Source organism: Bos taurus, chromosome 26 (assembly GCF_002263795.3).
Source record: "Bos taurus isolate L1 Dominette 01449 registration number 42190680 breed Hereford chromosome 26, ARS-UCD2.0, whole genome shotgun sequence".
Lineage (NCBI taxonomy): Eukaryota > Metazoa > Chordata > Mammalia > Artiodactyla > Bovidae > Bos > Bos taurus.
Genome location: NC_037353.1, coordinates 39,005,145 through 39,031,263, shown reverse-complemented (window position 1 = coordinate 39,031,263; position 26,119 = coordinate 39,005,145). Strand labels below are relative to the sequence as shown.

The 26,119-nt window shown below is 42.7% G+C and overlaps 1 protein-coding gene across 2 annotated transcripts in view; it reads left to right on the top strand.

Annotated features, from left to right (window-relative positions):
• The first annotated feature begins 14,084 nt into the window (after nucleotides 1-14,084).
• Nucleotides 14,085-26,119, top strand: part of CACUL1 (CDK2 associated cullin domain 1) — a 72,474-nt gene continuing 60,439 nt past the window's right edge. For both annotated transcript variants that reach the window (XM_024986064.2, XM_024986065.2), the window contains exon 1: nucleotides 14,085-14,700. In XM_024986064.2, coding sequence (XP_024841832.1) covers nucleotides 14,343-14,700 — 358 coding nt within the window. In that variant the 5' untranslated portion in view covers nucleotides 14,085-14,342. The remainder of the gene's footprint in view (nucleotides 14,701-26,119) is intronic.

Below are 26,119 nucleotides of genomic sequence, written 5' to 3'. Positions count from 1 at the left end.
ACGACTAAAGTGACTTGGCATGCATGCATGCAATGGAGAAGGAAATGGCAACCCATTCCAGTGTTCTTCCCTGAAGAATCCCAGGGACAGGGGAGCCTGGTGGGCTGCTGTCTATGGGGTTGCACAGAGTCGGACACAACTGAAGAGATGCAGCAGCAGCAGCAGCAGCAGCAAGGTGGATTATCTCTCTGACCCAAACTCTCCTTTCTGTTGGACCAGGCTGCCAGTCTCTCCTGTCAAGCCTCCTGTGTGATGCCTAAGGATCGGAGAGAGGTTTCCGTTTTGAATCTCTGCTGACGGCACAGGCAGCCTCCACTTCCCTACAAAAAAATTCCTCAAGATGTTGGGACAACTGTATATGTGAAGTTGAACAATGGATCCATGTGGTAATAAACGGCTGTTCTATCCTCACAAAGCTGAAAAATATTTAAAATCCTCAATCACAGCTGTCCTTTTAAACCTTCCTTGCTGATGTTTTGTTGCCTTTTGAATTTCATTTTGTTCTTTTATTTTGCAATTAGACATGTGAGTCACTGGCTGAAGTCCAGTGACCGGCCAGTAGAGATTAGACTTCCTGTGGTGCTCCTAATGGTTTCCATCTGTGTCTAAAATGGGGTTAACTTTACAGCTTTCTAAAAATCACTGGTATCAGTCCATCTGACTTCCCAGGTGGGGCAATGGTAAAGAATCCATCTGCTAATGCAGGAGATGCCAGAGATGCGGGTTCCATCCCTGGGTCGGGAAGATTCCCTGGAGGTGGGCATGGCAACCCACTCCAGTATTCTTGCCTGAAAAATACCATGGACATAGGGGCCTGGAGGGCTACAGATCAGTGTCGAAAAAGTTGCACATGACTGAGCGCGCGTGTGCGCACACACACACACCAGTCCATCCAGTATTCCATTTTCTACTCATTTTTATAAAACAATATGGCAAAACCCCTGCAGTTTTCATAAACACATACTGTTGACCAGATATGAGAGGGAGCTGCCCAAACTGACCAGTTGGCTGACAGGAGACACCACTGTGCCAAAGCTGGAAATGTTTGGGTTGAGAGTATGAAAGGCAATTTGGGGTATGATGTATGGAAGTGCTGATTGTGTGCAAAACAGATGGAGCCGAGGCCTGTGGTTGTCTGTCGCTCCTTAAATATGACAAGATGGATGTCAGCTTCTACCAGATGATCAGTGTGGCCTATAAAGGGCTCTGAGCCCCTGCCCAATGCTAATCCACTGAGTGCTGGCCCCAAGATCGTGAAGCATCTTGGTCCAACCGCCTGGAATGATGATGACAATTGCTTGGACTGATTGGCCATGAGGAACCAGGTGTTTTGTGCTCACCACTGCCAACCATGTTTATGCCTGTGGCACCTGCCAGTGCTGGCTGATGGTGGCAGGAGGGGGAGGAGAGGGGGTGGGGGAGTCCTGAATTTCAATCCCAGGAAGACCCTTACTTCCAGGCCACAGCTGAATAATGTTGGGCCCAGGTGTCCCCTTCCTCTGAGAACTCCATTGGGATTGGATGCACTAGACCTTTCAATGCCATTTCCCCCCCATAAGTGTAGGCGATATCGTTTAATAAACTTCTAATTCTCATCTCCAAAGTTCTCTGTAATCTTCTCCCCTGACACAATCTTTCACCCTTTTCCTCCTTCATAATTCCTTTCACTGTGCCTTCTAGAACGTTTGCTCCACGATCAGCAGATTTTCTCATGTATTTTTTCTTCAAATATTCCCTCCACGTCTCAGCTTTAACCCAGACTTAGCCCTCCTCCGAGAGCAGTCTCCCTGTGACTTCCCAAAGGGACACATTTCCCGTCACTTGGATTCCTTGATGGGCAAGTGGTGTTGGTGTCCTTCTCGTCCCATCCATTCCTTCCCCTGCCCCTTGTGAGCTCCACTGAGGCTCACATCATTGGAGTTTCCTACCTGCCCTCCTCATATTGACCACCTCCTGGATATTACCGCCCCCATCACTTTCCTTTCCAGATTCCCCTTATCTCCACATCAGCCCTGCCATCACTCCCATGTGGGAAACACCAACATCTGTGCAGAGAGCCCTTCAAGCCCTCTAGCCTCAACCATTGCTGGCCTCCTCATTAGACCCAATTCTTTTTTATTTTTAAAAAATATTTATTGGGTCACGTTGAGTCTTAGTTGCAGCACTCAGGGTCTTAGATCTTTGTTGCAGCATGTGGGATCTTTAGTTGAGGCATCTGGGATCTAGTTTCCTGACCAGGGATCAAACCCAGGTGCCCTGCATTGGGAGTGTGGAGTCTCAGCCACTGGACCTCCAGGGAAATCCCACCAGGCCTAATTATAATATTTGCTGCAAGAATACAAATGGAGGCTCATCTATATGTCTCTATGTCCAAATATTGACATGTTATTCACCCAGCTAACAGAATGCTAAATAACACATATACTATCCCCTTTTCTTGAAAAATATATCTTTATATGACAGCAACATTACAAAGTGTGTAAAGTTGTGGTAAAATTTCAAGATGATGGATTTATTCATAACTGTTTTTGGTCTTGGCTGGGTGTTCTTTCCATGAGCTTATTATTTGGATAAGTAATAAAATGAACTCATAAAAAATTCATAAATTATATTTACTCTATAAAAGTTAATTTTCTTGCCTCGTTTAAGTAAATTACTAATTATGTTGTTATAATCAAGACTTTCACATAATTTGTGTTCTATCAAGAGTAATGATGAATTAGATAAACTTCTGGGGACATTTCAAAATGAAGAAACTACGTTTGGTTGAGGTTGCAGCAACTGGAATTGTCAATTAAATTCTTAAAACAATACTTAGATTGGAAATGAATCATAAGTCTAACATCATGTGCATATGATCATGATATATTATGAGTTTCATATGTAATATTTTAATGGGGTTAGGCTATATATAATTAGTTACTGTTACAGAAAATAGTACAAAATATTTCAATTTATGAAAATTTCTTTTGCCAATATCTTGAATTTCACTCTCTCTTATAAGAAAGATCAAGATTTATACATTATTTTAAAGGATTTTCCTTTCAAATTCCTCAATGCTGAGATAGAATAAGAAGACTGACAACCACAGTATATTATTTCATTTGTTAAAATCTTTCTTCAGAGTCCATTTTGATCTCTAATGGACAAAAAATCTCCATAGAAACCATTTTTGGGGTAGTTTTGTACAAGGCTTTTTGTAGTCATGCAAACTTTGTTTCCTTTAACATTTTCTTTAAAAATTAAAATATCAATGCTCTAAAAAGTGAAAAACAAACAACTGTGTATGGTTGTGTTTTGTAAGCAACAGTTCACACCAAGTATCTGTGGACAGTGCAAATACAAATACAAAAAAAAAGTAGCTATTTTCTACTGAAGACTGCAATTCACTTCTATTGTTTCACTTTTCAAGTGAACCCCATCTATCTTGTCTAAATTAACACAGCAAGTAGCTCCAAGCCTATGCATTAGAACATGAAAATGGACACCTGGCACAACTGGGCAATGTTACTGTTATGCAAGAATCGATCACATTAACGCCAAGGGGAAAGGGTTTCAGAAGTTAATTAATTTGTCTTCTCTTTCAGTTAAGTGCTGCTGTTGCTCAGCTCCTCCTTGCACTCTGATACGTCACTGTCCACCATTGGTGGTGTCACCACCAACGCACAGAAACCTTCATGGCATTCAGAACTGTTGCTTGTCGTTTTGAGGATGTGGGGTTTGGAGAAGCAATTGTTGTTGTTAGATTACCAAGTTGTGTCCAACTCTTCGTGATGCCAGGGTTCCCTGTCTCTCACCATCTCCCGGAGTTTGCCCAAGTTCATGTCCATTGAATTGGTGATGTCCATTGAATCAGTGAGAAGCAATACTGAATTGCTAATTCAAACACTCTACCTTTTGGTTATCATCTATCCTGCAGGTTTCCTGATTAAGGACAGACCTCCTTGCAGCATGGAGAAGGCAATGGCACCCCACTCCAGTACTCTTGCCTGGAAAATCCCATGGCGGAGGAGCCTGGTAGGCTGAAGTCCATGGGGTCGCTAAGAGTCGGACACGACTGAGCGACTTCACTTTCACTTCCTTGCAGCAACTCTTCAACCTCATGGAGACCTCTCGTCCATAAACAACTCTCCTGGCTCTCTAGCCACCTGCCCCATCTGTCTTTATTTTCTTATGCAGCTTGAAGTTTATGACTGATTCATCTTTTTCATCACTGATCCAACTCTCCTTCCATTGCATGCATCTGACAAAACCCCAGCTTTAGAAGAATATGATCATTTACATCAATCAGTGGCATCATTCTTGAAACCTTTCTTTCCCTCACCTTCAAGCTTTAACCCAAGTCCTGTCCATTCAAGTACCAAAAGAGTCCTGCAGTCTACTACATTTTTCTTCAGCCATTACCATCCCCAAAGTCTAAGTCATCGTTACCTCTTTAAAAAAAATATTTATTATTTGGCTGCATTGGGTCTTAGTTTTGGCACTTGGGATCTTACAGACTCTCTAGTTCTGGCCCAAGGCTCTGGGCTCTGGAGTGTGAGGGCTTAGTACTCGCAGCTCAGAGGCTTAGTTTCTCTGTGGCATGTGGCATCTTAGTTCCCAGATCAGGGATGAAACCCATGTTCCCTGGATTGCAAGGCGGATTCTTAACTGCTGGACCACCAGAGAAGTCCCCCACCATCTTCTCTTGCCTGAAGTATTGCCATAACTCCCTAATTGGTCTCTTTTCCCACTCTTTCCTTCCCTATAAGCCACTTCCCTCAAGGTAGTGAGATGGCCCTATACAATGTAAATTACATCTTACAGCACTTCCTTATGTCTTTTCCATTCACACAGAAATATAGACTCCTCAACAGAGGTACAGAGCACACATGTGGCCATTTCCTTTTGTTGGTGTTGTTTTGTCGCTAAGTCATATCTGACTCTTTTGCGACCCCGGGGACTGTAGCCTGCCATGCTCCTCTGTCCATGGGATTTTCCAGGCAAGAATACTGGCATATTTTCTTGCCTGGAAATTTCCAGGCAAGAGAATATACCAATAGTATATTGGTATTCCAATTCATATATTGGAATACCAATATACTAATACTGGAATATTGGTATTCCTTTTCTAATATTCAAGGAAATGGGTTGCCATTTCCTTCTCTAAGGGAATCTTCCTGACCCAGGTATTGAGCTCCCATCTCCTGCACTGGCAGGCTTTGGTAGGCAGATTCATTACCACTGAGCCACCAGGGAAGCCCTTTCTACCTCTCCTTCATATGCCACGATCCTTCCATTCCTCTTCCCTCCACTAGAGTCTCAGTTTCTTTCTTTTAGTTCCTAGATGATGTCAAACAACTTCTGCCTGGAAAGTTGTCTCCTTAACTTGTTGACTGGCTCACTTCTACCCATCCTTTTGTCTTGGCAGAAATACCCTTTTTCAGGTCGAGTCTCTTTGGTCACCCCAAGTAAAATAACTTTCTCTGTGATGCCCTCTTACAGTGTCTGATGTTTTCCTTTATCCTGCTTGTCAGGCTTTGGTTTCTGTGGTTCATTGTTTAAATCTTGACACTTCAGAGGAAACTCCATGAGGGACAGAAACCCTTCCTGTCTGTTTACACCTGTAGCCCCAGCACAGCGCCTGAGCACAGAGATATTTGTGAATGAGGGAGTAAAAGAAATAGGCTGACAACAGGGAGCTGGTAGGGTAAGCTTTTTTCCTATAGTCTCCTTCAGCCTGGAATCCTTTCCTTCAGCCCCTTAATTCATCAGCTTTACAGAAAGAATCTGCATCATTATTTTTGTTCCCCTGCTAGGATGGAATCCAGCTGAATGCAGATGCTAAAATGTAAAAGGAACAAAATCCAACATGGAAAGAAATATCGAATAGAGAATACTCCCCCGAGTGGCTACACATTTCCACTGTAAGCAGTAATCTCATTGCACAGCTATTGAGGCTTGAGTTATTTACATGCCTTTAATCCTCTTACCTTCTAATCAAGATCATTCCAATAGCTTTGCCTTTAGACTTCCAATTGCATTATGCATTCACAAGTCACTTCTTTGTCAAACGCTGTATTGGTACCATTATAATCTCCTAGGGAGATTACAAGAAAAGTATTCATTCTTCTTTATCCTAATATAGTTTATCTCTATCAAAGTTGTGTTTTCAATTTTTCCATGCTAATGCCTTCATGAAATTAATAGTGAATTTAAAATGAAATAGAAATTAAAAACAATCATCTATAGGTCCATGTGTTATCTATCACAAGCCTATCTAATTCAATTGGTTCTGACTTGACTACTTAGAAGCATGTACAGTTTGGGAGTTTTTTTCATATAAATTTTCATCTCTTCTTTTCTCTTCTTGCTCACCTCTGAGCAATTTTATCTCTTTCTAGAGGCTTCCCTGATGGCTCAGTCAGTAGAGAATCTGCCCGCAGTGCAGGAGACCCAGGTTTGATCTCTGGGTAGGGAAGATTCCCTGGAGATGGCAATCCACTCCAGTATTCTTGCCTGGGAAATCCCATCAACAGAGGAGTCCATGGGGTTGCAAAAGTCAGAGATGACTTAGCAACTAAACCACTCTACCACCAACAATGCAAGAATTAGGAGGGTTAAATAGATGGAAAGATATTAAAAAAATGGTAATAATAAGCTTTGTTTTCTTTTAGGGAAGAATGTTATCTCATCATATGGATGGTATTTTAAGAGTTTATTAAAATGAAAAAGGGCTACCAATCTAAAAATAAGATTTCAAGTAGATTTAAGGTAGTGATGTGTTTATTCATTCAAAAATATTGAACAATCGTAATGAAATACTCTATAGGAAAGGTGACATGATGGTATCAAAGCTGCTGCTGCTGCTGCTGCTAAGTCATTTCAGTCGTGTCTGACTCTGTGCAACCCCATAGACGGCAGCCCACCAGGCTCCCCCGTCCGTGGGATTCTCCAGGCAAGAACACTGGAGTGGGTTGCCATTTCCTTCTCCAATGCATGAAAGTGAAAAGTGAAAGTGAAGTCGCTTAGTCGTGTCCGACTCTTAGCGACCCCATGGATTGCAGCCTAACAGGCTCCTCCGTCCATGGGATTTTCCAAGCAAGAGTACTGGAGTGGGTTGCCATTTCCTTCTCCAGGTATCAAAGCTATGTAAGACTAATTCTTAGTGACAAAACCTCTACACTCCCCTATTTTAACTATTTTAGATAATTAGCTACATATTTATTTTGTAGTTGTCTGTCTTGATTCAAATCAATGCATACTCAATTTTGCGTGTGTGTGCATGCTAAGTCACTTCAGTCACGTCTGACTCTTTGTGACCCTGTGTACTATAGCTCCAGGCTCCTCTGTCCATGGGATTCTCCAGGCAAGAATACTGGAGTGGGTTGCTATGTCCTCCTCCAGGGGATCTTCCCAACCCAGGGGATCAAACCTGCATCTCTCATGTCTTCTGCATTGGCAGGCAGGTTCTTTACCATTAGGATCACCTCGGAAGCCCACTCAATTTTGCCTACATATATTTTTAGGGATGTGTTTACGAGGGGGAGGGAGTGGAGAGGTCGGGATGAAGTTATGTAGTAGATAGGCTCTGGGGATTAGATATCTGGGCCTGTAATGGGTATTGAATCCATTTAAACTTCCCTACTTGACCTCAGATTTTATTCTTGTATCCCACTCTGAGTACCAGGGATGGGCCTCATTTTCCAAGAATAAATCCATACCCTTGCAATAAATGACTCTGGGATTTGGTTTAAATGCTGTGTAGATTGGTTCAAGAATGAGCCAATGGGACATGGAGAAGAAGTATGCTCAGGGCTTCTGGGAAAGAACTTGCTTGCTTACAATCAATGCCTACCAGGAGCCAAAGACCCTCTTCTGGACACTGTTGGTCAAGTATCTGAGGTCTAGGGCTGTGGCAGCCAGTTTGTTGGCAGCCTAAGGATGAAGTTTGCAAATGAGAAAATCAGGTCAAAACTCAAGGCAGATAACAGAGCTGGAGACCTGACTGAAACACACCTCACCTTTGTCCCTCCTAGACTTTCATCAGTATGTTAGTCAATGAACAGCCTTGATTTTTGAGCAATTTTTACTTGAGATTTCTGTTTCTGGAAGCCAAAATAAATGTTTTAACATACAGGATCCCAACTTACACTTTCTTAACGTTGTTTTTATTTTTTAAACTTTGAGGTTAGGAATACTTTTCTGATTATAAAAATAGCATTGATATGTGCTCACTGTAGAGAATATAGGGAAGATTGGAAGATAACAGAGAAGTAGATAAAAACCATCTGTAATCCCATTAGCCCTCAGATCAGATCAGTTGCTCAGTCATGTCCGACTCTTTGCGACCCCATGAATCACAGCACGCCAGGCCTCCCTGTCCGTCACCAACTCCCGGAGTTCACCCAGACTCACGTCCATTGAGTCAGTGATGCCATCCAGCCATCTCATCCTCTGTCGTCCCCTTCTCCTCCTGCCCCCAATCCCTCCCAGCATCAGAGTCTTTTCCAATGAGTCAACTCTTCGCATGAGGTGGCCAAAGTACTGGAGTTTCAGCTTTAGCATCATTCCTTCCAAAGAAATCCCAGGGCTGATCTCCTTCAGAATGGACTGGTTGGATCTCCCTGCAGTCCAAGGGACTCTCGAGAGTCTTCTCCAACACCACAGTTCAAAAGCATCAATTCTTCGGCGCTCAGCCTTCTTCACAGTCCAACTCTCACATCCATACATGACCACAGGAAAAACCATAGCCTTGACTAGATGAACCTTTGTTGGCAAAGTGATGTCTCTGCTTTTGAATATGCTATCTAGGTCAGTCATAACCTTCCTTCCAAGGAGTAAGCGTCTTTTAATTTCATGGCTGCAGTCACCATCTGTAGTGATTTTGGAGCCCAGAAAAATAAAGTCTGACACTGTTTCCACTGTTTCCCCATCTATTTCCCATGAAGTGGTGGGACCAGATGCCATGATCTTAGCTCTCTGAATGCTGAGCTTTAAGCCAACTTTTTCACTCTCCACTTTCACTTTCATCAAGAGGCCTTTGAGTTCCTCTTCACTTTCTGCCATAAGGGTGGTGTCATCTGCATATCTGAGGTTATTGATATTTCTCCCAGCAATCTTTATTCCAGTTTGTGCTTCTTCCAGTCCAGCATTTCTCATGATGTACTCTGCATATAAGTTAAATAAACAGGGTGACAATATACAGCCTTGATGACTCCTTTTCCTATTTGGAACCAGTCTGTTGTTCCGTGTCCAGTTCTAACTGTTGCTTCCTGACCTGCATAGAAATTTCTCAAGAGGCAGATCAGGTGGTCTGGTATTCCCATCTCTTTCAGAATTTTCCACAGTTTATTGTGATCCACACAGTCAAAGGCTTTGGCATAGTCAATAAAGCAGAAATAGATGTTTTTCTGGAACTCTCTTGCTTTTTCCATGATCCAGCGGATGTTGGCGATTTGATCTCTGGTTCCTCTGCCTTTTCTAAAACCAGCTTGAACATCAGGAAGTTCACGGTTCACATATTGCTGAAGCCTGGCTTGGAGAATTTTGAGTATTACTTTCCTAGCGTGTGAGATGAGTGCAATTGTGCGGTAGTTTGAGCATTCTTTGGCATTGCCTTTCTTTGGGACTGGAATGAAAACTGACCTTTTCCAGTCCTGTGGCCACTGCTGAGTTTTCCAAATTTGTGGCATATTGAGTGTAGCACTTTCACAGCATCATCTTTCAGGATTTGGACTAGTTCAACTGGAATTCCATCACCTCCACTAGCTTTGTTCATAGTGATGCTTTCTAAGGCCCACTTGACTTCACATTCCAGGATGTCTGGCTCTAGGTCAGTGATCACACCATAATGATTATCTTGGTGGTGAAGATCTTTTTTGTACTGTTCTTCTGTGTATTCTTACCACCTCTTCTTAATATCTTCTGCTTCTCTTAGGTCCATACCATTTCTGTCCTTTATCGAGCTCATCTTTACATGAAATGTTCCCTTGGTATCTCTAATTTTCTTGAAGAGATCTCTAGTCTTTCCAATTCTGTTGTTTTCCTCTATTTCTTTGCATTGATTGCTGAGGAAGACTTTCTTATCTCTCCTTGCTATTCTTTGGAACTCTGCATTCAGATGCTTATATCTTTCCTTTTCTCCTTTGCTTTTCGCTTCTCTTCTTTTTACAGCTATTTGTAAGGCCTCCCCAGACAGCCATTTTGCTTTTTTGCGTTTCTTTTCCATGGGGATGGTCTTAATCCCTGTCTCCTGTACAATGTCACGAACCTCATTCCATAGTTCATCAGGTACTCTATCAGCTCTAGTCCCTTAAATCTATTTCTCACTTCCACTGTATAATCATAAGGGATTTGATTTAGGTCATACCTGAATGTTCTAGTGGTTTTCCCTACTTTCTTCAATTTAAGTCTGAATTTGGCACTAAGGAGTTCATGATCTGAGCCACAGTCAGCTCCTGGTCTTGTTTTTGCTGACTGTATAGAGCTTCTCCATCTTTGCCTGCAAAGAATATATAATCAATCTGATTTCGCTGTTGACCATCTGGTGATGTCCATGTGTAGAGTCTTCTCTTGTGTTGTTGGAAGAGGGTGTTTGCTATGACCAGTGCATTCTCTTGGCAAAACTGTATTAGCCTTTGCCCCGCTTCATTCCATATTCCAAGGCCAAATTTGCCTGTTACCCCAAAAAATAAAAGACAAATCAAAAATCCAAGAAAATAGATTAATGTCTGAGACTATGGCATGTTGTAGTAATTATTAATTAACCTGTGTTCTATCTGTACAGTGTTGGGTCAATGGTTGCTAGTAATGTTATTCCCCATCTCCACATCCCAGAACAAATCACCAAAGATTTTAAGTTAATACCTATTAAAATATATCAAGCTTTTAGTGAAAGTGTTAGTCACTAAGTTCTGTCCGATACTTTGCCACCCCATGGACTGTAGCCCACAAGTCTCCCCTGTCCATGCAATTCTTCAGACAAGCCTACTGGAGCAGGTAGCCACTCCCTTCTCTAGTGGATTTTCCCGACCTAAGGATTGAATCCAGGGTCTCCTACATTGCAGGCAGATTCTTTATTGTCTCAGCCACCAGGGAAGCCCCAAGTGTAATATAATAATGTCTCATGTCCATAAAATCAATGTTATCAATATGTTCATTTGTTTCCCTTCAGTAGGTGATGCTTCTTATTTGTGGCAAATTGCACCCTGTCAGTAACTGCTTTGGTTCAATCATGGTTAGATTTTCCCCTAATGGTATGTTTAACCAATTACAGCTAAGATGAATGTCTCATATTGATTATTATGGCAAAAGGGTTCTATGTTCACAAGTATGCTCAGTAAGCCTCTCTGTAGTAAGCCTTACTATTAATAGATGAAAGTTATATGCTGTGACAGTTACCATTCCCTTCAGGTCTAAATGTCTTCTTTTCATCATGATTTTCTGACCCATAAGTTGATTGGAAGACTAGAAATATGGGGGTTTACTAGCTGTCTGTTGGTAATTGATTTCTAACTGAACTATACAGTGGTCAGAGAATGTGGCTGCTATGATACCAATCCTGAGACATGTAGAGAGACTTGCTTTATGACCCAGCATGTTCAATTTTCGTAAAGTTTCACATATTCTTAAAATGAGTGTATATTCTGCAGTTGTTATCTGTGTATATTTTAAACCAAAACTTGGTAACTGTTTTCTTCAAATCCTCTAGTCCCTTAAAGATGTTTTGGTCCATTTGATCTATATGTTAGTTCTTGTGGCTGCTGTAACAAATTAGCAGAAATAGGGGCCTTTAAACAACAGAAAGATATTCTTTCACAGTGCTGGAAGCTAGAAGTCTGAAATCATGGTTTTGGCAGGGCTGTCTTCTCTCTGGAGACTCTAGGGGAGAATTCATTCTTTGCTTCCTCCAGCTTTGGGTAGCTGTTGGCATTTGGTGTGAGAGTGTGACTGCATCACTCCAGCCTCTGCCTCTGAGGTCACACTGCCTCCTCCTCGTCTGTTTCTGTCTCAGATCTCTCTCCTTGCTCTAACTATGACACTTGCCTCTGGTTTTATGTTCCACCTGGATAATCCTAGGGCTTCCCTGGTAGCTCAGACTGTAAAGAATCTGCCTGCAAAGCAGGAGATCTGGGTTCAATCCCTGTGTTGGGAAGATCCCCTGGAGAAAGGAATGGCAACCCACTTCCTGGATAATCCAGGAAGCTCTCATCTCAAGATCTTTAATTACCTATGCAAAGAACTTGTTTCCAAATAAAGTAACATTTACAGGTTCAGAGATATCTTTTGGGGGAGCTACTATTCAACCCATTGCAAACTGTTAAATCACCTATTCCGATGGCAGATTTCTCTTTTTTCTTGCACTTCTGTCAACTTTTGCTTTATGTATTTTGTGCCCATATTATTAGACACATATTTATGATTCTCTTATCTTGTGTACTGAGCGTTTTTTTACCTAGCCACACACACCACCTCAAAAGTCTAGTAATGACAAACTATCCTTTGTTGCCTGAAAAAACTATAATTTCTCTTTCCTCTTACATTCTTTTCTTGCTGGGCTTATAATTCTAAGGTTACAATTCCCCCCCCCCACCTGCCCCCCGCCAAGCATTTCACTGTGAAAATTGTCTTTTTTTCTTTTCCATATTCCCCAAATGTCCCAGGGCCAGGGAATCAAAATCCTGTGCTGATTCAAAAAATATATGCCCTTAATGAATATGAGCCAGCATTTTCTGAAATTAAACCATTCTAAGTGCTCACTGGGCCTCCCTGGTGGTACAGTGGTAAAGAACCTGCTTGCCAATGCAGGAGACATGAGTTCAGTCCTTGGGTCAAGAAGATCCCATGGAGAAGGAAATGGCAACCCACTTCAGTAGTCTTGCCTGGGAAATCCCATGGACAGAGGAATCTGATCGGCTACAGTCCATGGGGTTGCCAAAGGGTCAGACATGACTTAATGACTAAAAAAACAACAAGTGGTCAAAATGCTTCATTAAGTATAGTGCAGAATACGCTGGGAAAATACGTGTAGAGAAGCTGAAATAAATGTGGACACAAGTTTATCAGAGACAACTTCTCAGTGGCTGAAGTGATTTACGTAACTTCAAACTAATTACATATCTGTGGAAATAAAGATTCATTATTTGCTAGCTTAAAGTAATTAAGGGTTTTTCTAGACAACTTTTCACCAGCAGCGAGAATGAGCGCCACAATAAACAACTGTAACCACATTCTCACACAATATACTGCTATTACTATAATCTGAAAATGCAGAGGAATCGAAGAAATTATAAGAGTTACATAATGTTTCTTCTTTGTCCCTCAAAACTCTCATAATCTCAAATTTGTAGTTAAGATTTGTGAAACAGCATACGGAAAGTGTCATTTTTAAGTTTAAAGTTTCTGGCCTCAGTGTATGGAGGAATTAGGAACTTAAAAAATCCTTGATTAGCTCAAATACACTTAGTATTTTTAGTCACTGCTGCTTCGCCTGTTATTCACCAGGTTGAGGGTTTGGGACGGGTCTGCTGAGGGTCATGAGCGATTCGGCCAAGGGCCGCCCTTGGGTGGTCCTAACCCGTTTATAATGTTCGACCTGGACCCTCTACTGCCCACCAAGGTTACGTGATCAAGAAAAAGTCGGAAATCCAAGGCCCTCTGTGGTCCGAAGACCCGATAAATCGGGGGAGCGGAAAAAAAACACGGCCGAAAGGGGAAGCCCGGGTCACATCGACCGCCAGGCCAGGCTCTGGACACATCTTCAGTCACAAACTCAGCTGCCCGTCGTCCTGGTAACCAACCTGAGAAAGCGCATGCGCAACTCCTCTCCCTTATCACGTGAGTCCGGGCACGGGGCGGGGCCGGAGCCGGCTACCCGGGAACTGGGTCGCCCAGCGCCTGCCTCTCTGCGCGCGACCAGTCGAGGCGGGGCGAACCTGTTTTCCCGCCTGGTGGTGGCTCACAGCTCCCGCCCCTTTTCGCTCCGCTTTCCGGAGGCTTGGTTCCTCGCACCACGTGCCCTCCTGGCCGCTCCTCCCCCGCTGCCCGCCCTTTCCCCAACTGCCTGTTGGAAGCTGCTGTAAAATGTCGTGAGGGGCGCCCCCGCTTTACGGCTGCCTCTCCCCAGAGTGGAACCCGGGAGCGCCCACCGCCGTCAGCCCTGTCTGCAAACAGGCGTCCCGGCGGAGACTGAGAGACCCGAGGCGCGCCGCTGCCCCTCCCTTCCGCGCCCGCTCCGGCCCTCGGCGATGTGAGGCTCGAGGAGGCTGCGGTGCCCGCCCCCTACCCCGGCCCGGCCCGGCCCGGGGTTGAGACGGGCAGCAGGTGCCTGTGAAGGCGGGCGGGTGCTGGGGGCCTACAGGATGGAGGAAAGCATGGAAGAGGAGGAGGGGGGCAGCTACGAGGCGATGATGGACGACCAGAACCACAACAACTGGGAGGCCGCCGTGGAGGGCTTCCGGCAGCCCCCGCCACCCCCGCCTTCTATCCCAGCCCCTGCCCGAGAGACTCCCGGCGGTCAGCTGCTGGCGATGCCTGCGGTCTCCGTGGACAGGAAAGGCCCCAAGGAGGGGCTTCCAATGGGGCCACCGCCGCCGCCGCCGGAGGCCAATGGGGTGATCATGATGTTGAAGAGCGGCGACGCGGCCTCCGTGGCCAAGGCGGCCCCCGCCCCCACCCCCGGCTCCACCATCAACATCAACACCTCCACCTCCAAGTTCTGTGAGTCCAGCCTTTCACCAGAAGCCTTGGCTTTTCCTCCTCCCCACGCGGACGCCGAATCCGTCCCTCTCGGCCAGCCCTTCTTCCTTTGTTTCAGGCCCGGGTCTCCTCTTCCCCACCTCCTCGCGTCCCTCGCTCCCTCCCTTCCCGGTTTGGTGTCGGTGGGCCGGCGCCGGAGCGGCCCTGGCTTCTTGTATTACCTGGCCTATAAAAGAGCAGCCGGGGTTAAACGCACGCAGCCCCGAGTTCTTCTGCAGACGCGATCCATATCACGACTGGCTCGCTCTCAACGTTAGGAAGCTCTTTTCTTCTCCGTTCCCCCTTAAGTTTTACCCTCAAACGTGAAGGAAAAGTATAAGGTTGCCCGGGTTTCGTTAGGGAGAGGCCTTCAGTCTTTTTTTTTTTTGCAGCCAGAGGAAAAAAAATCTGGCCACTGTGTTTCTGCGCTTTTAGCCAGCCTGCTTTAAGCAAGTCAGGAATTAGAAAGTTGACCTGTATCTGCGCTTCGTTCTTTCCCGTCTCCAGTGCACGCCTTCTGCATCCTCATAGGGAAAATGTATGAGTTGCTTCTTGAGTTAACACCAGTACAGTGGGAGCTACGACATCCGTTTTGAAGCTAATACTGTATAAAATTATTTTTCAAAGCCTACACTCATAAGAATAAGCCATTCGGTATGTGTCCAGGTCCAAGGTTGTGTTGAATGTTGAACTTTATGTTAGTGATCCCCCTTAACGCTCAATTGCAGGGAGAAAGATTTAAAATCAGAATCTTTTCTGTACCTGAAACTGTACCCAGCCAGGGATGTATGCTTCCACAGCTAGAAAAAAAAAAGTGCTTCTGCTTTAAGCGAGTTTTTTGGGGGGCTGGTGGTGGTGGAAATCGATCGCCACAGCCAGATTTTTTCCCCTCCTATTAATAACTACAAGTTTTGAATGGCATCTGGTAAAGCAACTGGAGATTTCATTTCTAGTTGCTAATTTTATCAAGCTGTACGAGTAATTGTCCAAGTAGCTGTGCAGAGAAAGTGCCTTGGTTCAGGTACCTAGTGGTAGCCTTACATATTTTGGGGGAACAAGCACATTACCTTATTTATTTGCCTTCAACATAGAGACATTCATATGTAGTTAGGGTTCATAAGATTTGTCTAGTTTTATTTTTATTGTGAATAGGAGAGAAAAATGTTTATAGTGTATAGTTTCTGTGTTGAAGTCTATGTAGTGAAACCAGATCTGAGACAGAGTGGCAGGGTGACTTATCTAAATGTTGAAGGAAGCTTGCCTTAGTGCTTTTACCAAGTTCATTTCAAGAGTTCAAAAAAAAAAAAAACAAAACAGCCTACAGTTAAGAGCAGAAATCAGTGAAATTAGGAAGGAAAGAAAGATTGGCCAAACTGAAAGAAGATGTTTTGAAGGTAAATAAGCTAAACAGACCTCTGATTTTAAAAAGATGCTGATAAAATAGGTGATAAATGGGAAACGGCTACAAACGTGAGATGTTTAAAAAATAATTTTTAATTTATAATTTATAAATTTGAAAGCCTGGAGGAAATGTATAAATTCTTAGAAAACTATAAGCTATGAAGGTTGGTATCAGAAGAAATAGATAGCTTGAGCTGACTAATAAATATTTAATAAACAATGGCAAAACCTCCCCTTTCAGGAAAACCCTGTATGAAGATAATCTTACCGAGTTGCAATGAATTTTTAAATGAAAATTTCTTTTTAAAGGTTTTTCTGGAATAGGGGGGAAAAAAAAAAGATGCCAAGCTCATTTTATAAAGTTAGTAAAGTCTTGATTTCAAAACTAGTTGAGGTCAATGTGAGAAAGTTATACATATGAGAATACATATACAATATGAGAAAGTGTAAACAAAAAATCCTGCATAGAATACTGGCTCATCAAATCCAACAATGTGTTGAAAGAATCTTGATCCATAGAGTTTGTTTTAAGAATGTAAATATGGTTCAACATCTGTTTAGCTGTTAATGTAATTTGTCTCATTAATAGACTGAAGGAGAAAAGTCATCAATTATTTCTATACTATAAAATCATTTGATAAGATCCAGCACCGATATATGATAAAAAATCTTAACAAGCTTTGAATACAAGATAACTAGATAATGGTCGTTACCAAAAACCTACAGCAAATAATAATAAAGAAATTTCAGATACCCTTACTTTAAGATCAGTAACAAGGTAAGGATGCCGTTGTATCACTGTTGGTATTTAACATAAGGAGGTCTTGACTGACACTACAGAAGGAAAAACAAAAAGTATAAGAACAAGAAGGAAAGCAAGAAAACTCATTATTTGCAGATAATATTACTTATCTAGAATAACCATTAGAATCAAGAGAGAAACTGTTGAAACTAGTAAGAGTTTAGCAGGGTTACTGCTTTTAAAATCAACCTACAGAAATTAGTAGTATTTAGTACACTAGCAATAAGCAATCAGTAAGGTAATCAAAGATAAATATTGTATACAATAATGGGAACAAACTAGTCTCTAGGAATGAACCTAAGAACACATAAGATCTTTAAGGAGAGAACTTGACTAAGGAGCCAGAAATGTGTTCTCAGTTGCACAGTCGAGTTTAACTATTTGCAACCCCATGGACTGTAATGTAGCCTACTGGGCTCCTCTGTCCATGGAATTTCCCAGGCAAGAATACTGGAGTGGGTTGCCATTTCCTACTCTAGAGGATATTATTCCCCACTCAGGGATCAAATCCACATCTCTTACATCTCCTTCATTGTCAGGCAGATTCCCATTTTAATGTGTAAGTTTGATTAAACTGCCGTCAAAATTCCAGTCGTTTTTTCTGACAAACTCCATAACCTAGATCTAAAATTTATATGACAGGTGGGATAAAGTCTGAATAGCTAAATCAGTCTTGAAGATTTGCTTTGGTCGGGGCTTGACTTATCAGAAGTTAAGATTCTGTTTCAAAACTATAGTAATAAAAACTAGTAGGAATGTGAGAACATAGACTGAGGGGGACAAATTAGAGAGCAGAAAGTTAACCTATAAATGTTTAGGAACTTAAGGGTGTTATCATAAATCATCGGAGAAAGTCATGTAGCTCAGAAGAGTGACTCAACTGTATGGGGAAAAAAAACAATATAACACCACAGATGGGATGAATTATAGATAATTAGAGATTTAAGTGTGAAAGGAAAAGTTAGAAAATTAATGGAAGACAATGTTGAAGACACTCTTTCCCTCAGGACAGGGAAGGGCATCTTAAAGCTGCTAAGACTTAAACAGAGGTGAAAAAATGATAACTTTGTAGAAAAAAATGAAAGATTTTTCTTTCAGTGACAGAGAGATGAAAGAATTAGAGAAGATATTTGCAGTGCCTAATATTGCCAAGGGATCTACCTTGGAATTTATTCACCTTTTGCTTGTTCACGGAAGTATTTTTTTACCTTCATTTTCTAAGGATATTTTTGCTGGAGATACAATTCTAGATTGATGGTCTTGTATTGCCTTGTTTTTCCTTTCAGTACTTTAAATATGTCTTTCCTTTGTCTTTCATCCTCCATTATTTCTCATAATAAATCTGTGAATATTCTACTTCCCTCTCTATGTAATGTGTCCTTTTTTTTTTTCTGGCTCTCTTTAAGATTTTCATTTTATCTTTCACTATATCAAATTGAGTTTGATTGTGTGTTCCTTGGGGGTAGAGTTTTCTTTAGGTTTATTCTTTTTAGTGTTCTTTGAGCTTAGGGTTCTGGAATTTGTCCAGTTTGGAACATTATCGTTCAGAATGACTGCGCAGTGCCCCTCAGTCGCACATGTTAGGTACACTAAATCACTGAGTTTCTGTTCATTATCTTTTTCAGCTTTTTCACCCCACTTTGTGCTTCACTTCAGATAGTTTCTATTGCTGTGTTGTCTTTGCTGTTTAATTTGTTGTTAGTTCAAGTCTGCTCTTGATCAGCAGGAGTTCCAACTGTTTTTAACATGGGCTGTCATTGGATCCAGGTTTCAGTCAGTTAACTGAGCGAATTGTTGTAATTATGTCTAGTTTCTTGAGATATTACAATGAATCTTCAGTTAGTGTATTCCTTTTGATAACTTAAGTCTCATCTAAAGTTATATTTCAGTCTTTAGAATTCTTAAAAAGTCTTCCGAAAGTCTACGTAGGCCTATGTAGAGGTATTATGGGTTATGTACCAAACCATTGCAATAAAGTGAACGACGTGAATATTTTAGTTTCCCCATTGCCTATAAAAGTTATATTTACAGTATAGTATAGTCTGTTAAGTGTGCAATAGCATTATGTCTAAGAAACAACAAACATAACAATTAAAAATACTTTATTGCTAAAAAAATGTTAAATATCATCTGAGCCTTTAACAAGTCATAATCTTTTTGCTGGTAGAGAGTTTGCAATATTTTGAGAATTACCACAATGCGACAGAGACGCAAAGTGAGCAAATACTGTTGGAAAAACGGCACCAGTAGACTTGGCTGACTTTTAGAGTTGCCACAAAACTTGAGCTTGTAAGACGTCCAGTATCTGCAAAGTGCAGTAAAACAAAGCACAATAAGATGAGTTACGTTTTAACTACTGTGCGTCTAGTTTTTTTGGAGTGAAAAAAAAACTGGCTCCTGTTTGTTTGGATTTGGTGCTTGTTCCCCTGGGGAAATGTAATTTAGTTGGAGGTGTATTTCCAGGTAGTATTGTGGAAGGGGCTTCTGCCAAGTGAAGATCAGCCTCATGTTGGGGAGAAGGGGTCCTCCTCTCTGTGAGTGCTTTGAGGTCAGAATTCTCAGGTTGATAAAACACCAAACTGACCCCATTTCAGGTCTCAGAGTCCTACCATTTCACAATCAGTGTCCTAACTTTTACTTAAGAGATCTGTCTAGAATTTGAATTTTTATTTGGTAATTCTGTAATTTGCAGAATCATTCTGTTTCTCATTTTTAGCTCTATCAATCCTGTGCCTTTAAGCATTAAAGGGCATTTTTTTTTTTTTGCAATCGTGGATGTTCTTTGGCCCTCGGTTTACTAAGCTAAGTATTTTTTTAAAGCATTCACCTGTCATCAGAGTCAGCCCACTCCAGTTCTCGTCTTTCTTGTTTCCATCCTGACAGCCGCAGCAGCCTGCCATGTGTTTTCTTCAAGAAGACCTTTATCCCAGGTAGCTGCAGGTGATAGGTTTTTCTTTGCCGCTCCATGTCATCTAGTGTTAGCGTTATGTTATCTAATGGTGGCAATGCCCATCATTGCCTTTAAATCCAATTAGATTGGCAAACCAAAGTCAGCTTCCTAACTTGAGTCTGTGTCCTGTAACTCCTCTGGTACCAAATACTTCATCAACCACAGTTCAGTCCAAGAAAACAGTAGGTATCTAAAGCAACAGGAGATTTAATAGCAAAAACCAGGTCCTTTGCAAATTGTCGGATAGGTTGGAGACATGCAGTCAGTGAGGCTCTCCACTGGCCGCACTCCCCAGGGCAGGCTGCTGTTGCTGCCACCACCGGCGTTCTTGAATCATCACAGTTGCCTCCCTCGTCCTTGAAGTTGGTGACCAGATGCTGAAACTCAGAGTTTGGCTGCCACAAACTCTGACATCTCTAACCTTGTTTGCCAGAGCCACCAGCCACAATAATCTGTCCTTTGCCTCACTTTCCCCTTCCAAATCTCATTCGGATGTGTCTGACTGATGGAATGTAATTTGGGAAGTGAAATTATTTACTTCAGTTTTTCATTGCACGTTAGTCAGCTTTCTATAACACTAACCCCCGAATTTTAGAAGCTTGTGGAACAGTAAAGATTTATTTCTTGGTCATGTTATGTTCCTGGCTGACAGCTGGCTGTCACTGTTCACACGTCATCTCATTCTGAGGCACACCTCTCTTCTGGGTCTTGTCACTCTTGGCCGAGGCAAAGGGAAGAGAGTGGACGGCAGTACCCAATGGCTTTGAAAGCCTCTGCTCAGATGTAGCATATGTCACATCTGTTTATATTCCAAATGTACTAAATAGGCTAGAATGGTTCCCTGTCTGAATGGTTTGGGGCTGCGGGCAGGTGGAACTGAGTGTGAGGATAAAAGGCAGTGAAGGGGTAGATGGAAGGAGGTGGCTGGGAGGGATTTTGCATTGACTGATGATCTTGTGTCATGATCTCAGGAGAACTATGAGCACAGTACACCAGAAGCTTCTCCATATAGATGAAATCTTCACAGTATTTTTAATTGAACTTAATGAGATCACTTTTTAAAATTAGTGATTCAGAAGTCTGTTAAAATTGACTTCTGAATTTAGTGAAAGTGTTAACCGATTTTAGTAAATCCTGAGTAAAGTTGCTCTTTATCTGATCAAGTCCTATCTGCCAGTTTCCAGGTTGATTCTTTTCCAAGTGGATCAGCTAATGTATTCAGGCCCTACAGTATGCACTGTTTGTGGCATCGGTGGTGGTGGTTTGGTGTCTTCTCACTGTCTGTCTTAGTGCAGTTGGTGGTGGTTTAGTTGTTCAGTCGTGTCTGACTCTTGCGACCCCCATGAACTATAGCTTGCCAGGCTCCTCTGTCCATGGGATTCTGCAGGCAAGAATACTGGAGTGGGTTGCCATTTCCTTCTCCAGAGCAGCAAACATCACTGTGATATCAACCGATTGTCCACATTTCAGGATCTCATTGGGGATCTTGTCTTGCCTTTATTTATTTATTTGTAGATGCGCAGGGTTCCCATTGCTGCGTGTGGGCGTTCTCTAGTCGCGGTGACCCGGGCTACTCTTCATTGCGGGGTGTGGGTTTCTCACTGTGGCGACTTCTCCTGCTGTGGAGCACGGGCTCTAGGCATGAGAGTTTCAATAGTTGCTGCCCGTGGGCTCAGTAGTTGTGGCTTGTGAATTCGCGAGCACAGGCTCAGTAGTTGTGGCCTGTAGGCTTAGTTTCTCCCGGGCATGTGGGATCCTCCCGTACCAGGGATTGAACCCATGTCTCCTGCATTGGCAGATGGATTCTTAACCACTGGGCCACCAGGGAGGTCCCTTGTCTTGCTATTTTTTGGTGTAAATTGCACAAGTGACATTGATGAAACTGTAAGAGAAATCCATTAATATTTATGTAAGGCTCAGTCCCAAATCCTTCAAGAAAATGAGTATTGTTTAGTTCCTCTTTAAAAACAGTAACTCTGTAAGCTGCAGACCATATATTGATATAATCACATTGTAAACTTAAAAGCTATATAAAAAGTTATTTTGGGTATTCTTTGGTAATATGTCTTGGCAGAGCAAACTGGCCTTTCGTATTTTTTTCATCGTTTGTAGTTATTTGGCTGTTAACCTCCACAGATAGAGGAGGAGTAATTTGTAGTTGCAGGTGTGCTGACTAGGATGGCATTTTATCTAACAGATATTTTTTGTCTTCTGTATGCCAAGGTAATATTTTAGCCTCTCTTGATGAATGAGACAGAATTTAGCATGGAGGTTGATGGACAGATGATTGTGATATGTTATAATTAAATGCTGTAGTAAAGTTATGTATGTCCATGGTAGCACAGAGGGAAAAAGAATCTTTGAAAATGAACATTTTGTTGGGAGGACTGAGGTGGCAGGGTTGGGCTTGAAAAGACTTCCTTTGCAGAGACAGAAGCCTGTGTGGAAGACTCAGTTGAAATTATTGTAGGAAGGCAATGGCACCCCACTCCAGTACTCTTGCTTGGAAAATCCCATGGACAGAGGAGCCTGTTAGGCTGCAATCCATGGGGTCGCTAAGAGTCAGACACGACTGAGCGACTTCACTTTCACTTTTCACTTTCATGCATTGGAGAAGGAATTGGCAACCCACTCCAGTGTTCTTGCCTGGAGAATCCCAGGGACGGGGGAGCCTGGTGGGCTGCCGTCTGTGGGATTGCACAGAGTCGGACATGACTGAAGCGACTTAGCAGCAGCAGCAGCAGCAGCAGCAGCAGGGTGTGAGGAGGGAGTGGCACAAGTTAAACCTAGATAGAAAGGTCTAGATGCAAAGGGCATGCCAGGTTAGGGGTGGAATTCTCTTCTGTGGGAACAGGAGCCACAGGGAGTCACCTTGGTAAAATTTGTCTTAGCATGTTCGATTAGAAAAGAGAGTAAATGGAAACAGAGATTGGTTAGGGGCTTGTAATGACAAGAGATGTGACAGCCTGAGCAAATTAAGGATTGGAACAGAGGCGATTTCAGATTTTGGAAATATCTAGGGACTTGTTCAGTCTCAAAAGTTGTGTCCGACTCTTTGCGACTCTATGAACTGCAGCATGCCAAGCTTCCCTGTCCTTCACTATCTCCCTGAGTTTGCTCAAATTCATGTCCATTGAGTCAGTGATGCTGTCTAACCATCTCATCCTCTGTCATCCCCTTCTCCTTTTGCCTTCAATCTTCCCCAGCATCAGGGTCTTTTTAATGAGTTGGCTCTTCACATCAGGTGGCCAAAGTATTAGAGCTAAAGCAACCGTCCTTCCAGTGAATATTCAGGGTTGATTTTCTTTACGGTGGACTGGTTTGATCTCCTTGCTGTCCAAGGGATTCTTAAGAGTCTTCTCCAGCCCCACAGTTTGAAAGCATTTGGGGACTATCAGATCAGATCAGTTGCTCAGTCATGTCCGACTCTTTGTGACCCCATGAATCGCAGCACGCCAGGCCTCCCTGTCCATCACCAACTCCCGGAGTTCACCCAGACTCATGTCCATCGAGTCAGTGATGCCATCCAGCCATCTCATCCTCTGTCGTCCCCTTCTCCTCCTGCCCCCAATCCCTCCCAGCATCAGAGTCTTTTCCAGTGAGTCAACTCTTCGAATGAGGTGGCCAAAGTACTGGAGTTTCAGCTTTAGCATCATTCCTTCCAAAGAAATCCCAGGGCTGATCTCCTTCAGAATGGAGTGGTCGGATCTCCTTACAATCCAAGGGACTCTCGAGAGTCTTCTCCAACACCTCAGTTCAAAAGCATCAATTCTTTGGCGCTCAGCCTTCTTCACAGTCTAACTCTCACATCCCTACATGACCATAGGAAAAACCATAGCCTTGACTAGACAGACCTTTGTTGGCAAAGTAATGTCTCTGCTTTTCAATATGCTATTTAGGTTGGTCATAACCTTCCTTCCAAGGAGTAAGTGTCTTTTAATTTCATGGCTGCAGTCACCATCTGTAGTGATTTTGGAGCCCAGAAAAATAAAGTCTGACACTGTTTCCACTGTTTCCCCATCTATTTCCCATGAAGTGGTGGGACCGGATGCCATGATCTTCGTTTTCTGAATGTTGAGCTTTAAGCCAACTTTTTCACTCTCCTCTTTCACTTTTCATCAAGAGGCTTTTTAGTTCCTTTTCACTTTCTGCCATAAGGGTGGTGTCATCTGCATATCTGTGGTTATTGATATTTCTCCCAGCAATCTTGATTCCAGCCTGTGCTTCTTCCAGTCCAGCGTTTCTCATGATGTACTCTGCATAGAAGTTAAATAAGCAGGGTGACAATATATAGCCTTAATGTACTCCTTTTCCTATTTGGAACCAGTCTGTTGTTCCATGTCCAGTTCTAACTGTTGCTTCCTGACCTGCATACAGATTTCTCAAGAGGCAGATCAGGTGGTCTGGTATTCTCATCTCTTTCAGAATTTTCCACAGTTTATTGTGACCCACACAGTCAAAGGCTTTGGCATAGTCAATAAAGCAGAAATAGATGTTTTTCTGGAACTCTCTTGCTTTTTCCATGATCCAGCGGATGTTGGCGATTTGATCTCTGGTTCCTCTGCCTTTTCTAAAACCAGCTTGAACATCAGGAAGTTCATGGTTCACATATTGCTGAAGCCTGGCTTGGAGAATTTTGAGCATTACTTTACTAGCGTGTGAGATGAGTGCAGTTGTGCGGTAGTTTGAAAGCATTTGGGGACTATAGTCTATAAAATTTGGGGGTGAAGAAGGGAGGATATGGATAAGGAAGGAGTATAGGTAGGGGTGTATGTGTATGTGTGTCTCTTTTAAGTTATCTGTGGGACATTTGGGTGGAGAGATCCGTTGGCAGTGGGTTAGCTGAGCTTTCTCATTTCTTGTGCTTTAGAATATTGGAAGTACTGAAACAAAAGTTTAATTTCTGTTCAGTTTGGGTGGTTTCTATTGTCATCTTCCCGGATTACCAATCCGTTACTCTGTTTTACCTAATCTACTGTCGATTGCCTCTAGTGCATTTTTAATTTCAGTTACTGTATTCTTAGGGTCTGTTTGATTCTCAGTATTTTCTAACTATTTTAAAACCTTTGGATCAGTCGCTCAGTTGTGTCTGACTCCTCGTGACCCCATGGACTGCAGCACGCCAGGTTTCCCTGTCCATCACCAACTCCCGGAGCTTGCTCAAACTCATGTCCATGAGTTGGTGATGCCATCCAACCATCTCATCCTCTGTCATCCCTTTTTCCTCCTGCCTTCAGTCTTTCCCAGCATCAGGGTCTTTTCAAATGAGTCAGTTCTTTGCATCCGGTGGCCCAAGTATTGGAGCTTCAGGTTCAGCATCAGTCCTTCCAGTGAATATTCAGGACTGATTTCCTTTAGGATGGACTGGTTGGATCTCCTTGCAGTCCAAGGGACTCTCAAGAGTCTTCTTCAACACCACAGTTCTTTTGCCTTCAGCTTTCTTTATGGTCCAACTCTCACATCCATATATGACTACTGGAAAAATCATAGCTTTGATTAGATGGACCTTTGTTGGCCAAGTAATGTTTCTGCTTTTTAATATGCTGTCTAGGTGGTCATAGCTTTTCTTCCAAGGAGTAAGCATCTTTTAAATTTTTGGCACAATCACCGTCTGCAGTGATTTTGGAGCCTAAGAAAATAAAGCCTCTCATTGTTTCCATTGTTTCCCCATCTATTTGCCATGAAGTGATGGGACCAGATGCCATGATATTTGTTTTTTGAACGTTGAGTTTTATTTAAGCCAACTATTTCACTCTCCTCTTTCACTTTCATCAAGAGGCTCTTTAGTTCCTCTTCACTATCTGCCATAAGGGTGGTGTCATCTGCATATCTGAGGTTATTGATATTTCTCCCAGCAATCTGGTGGCCCAGATGGGGAAGTGTCTGCCTACAATGCAGGAGACCCAGGTTCGATCCCTGGGTTGGGAAGATCCTCTGGAGAAGGAAATGGCAACCCATTCCAGTACTCTCGCCCGGAAAATCCCATGGACGGAGGAGCATGGTAGGCTACAGTCCATAGGGTCGTAAAGAGTCGGACACCACTGAGCGACTTCACTTTCACTTTCTTTCCTGGCAGTCTTGATTCCAGCTTGTGCTTCCTCCAGCCCAGCGTTTCTCATGATGTACTCTGCCTGCATAGAAGTTAAATAAGCAGGGTGACAGCATACAGCCTTGAAATCCTCCTTTCCCAGTTTGGAATTTAAAATCTTACCATGTTTATCCATTCTTCTGAGTTAGGAAGCGTCCTT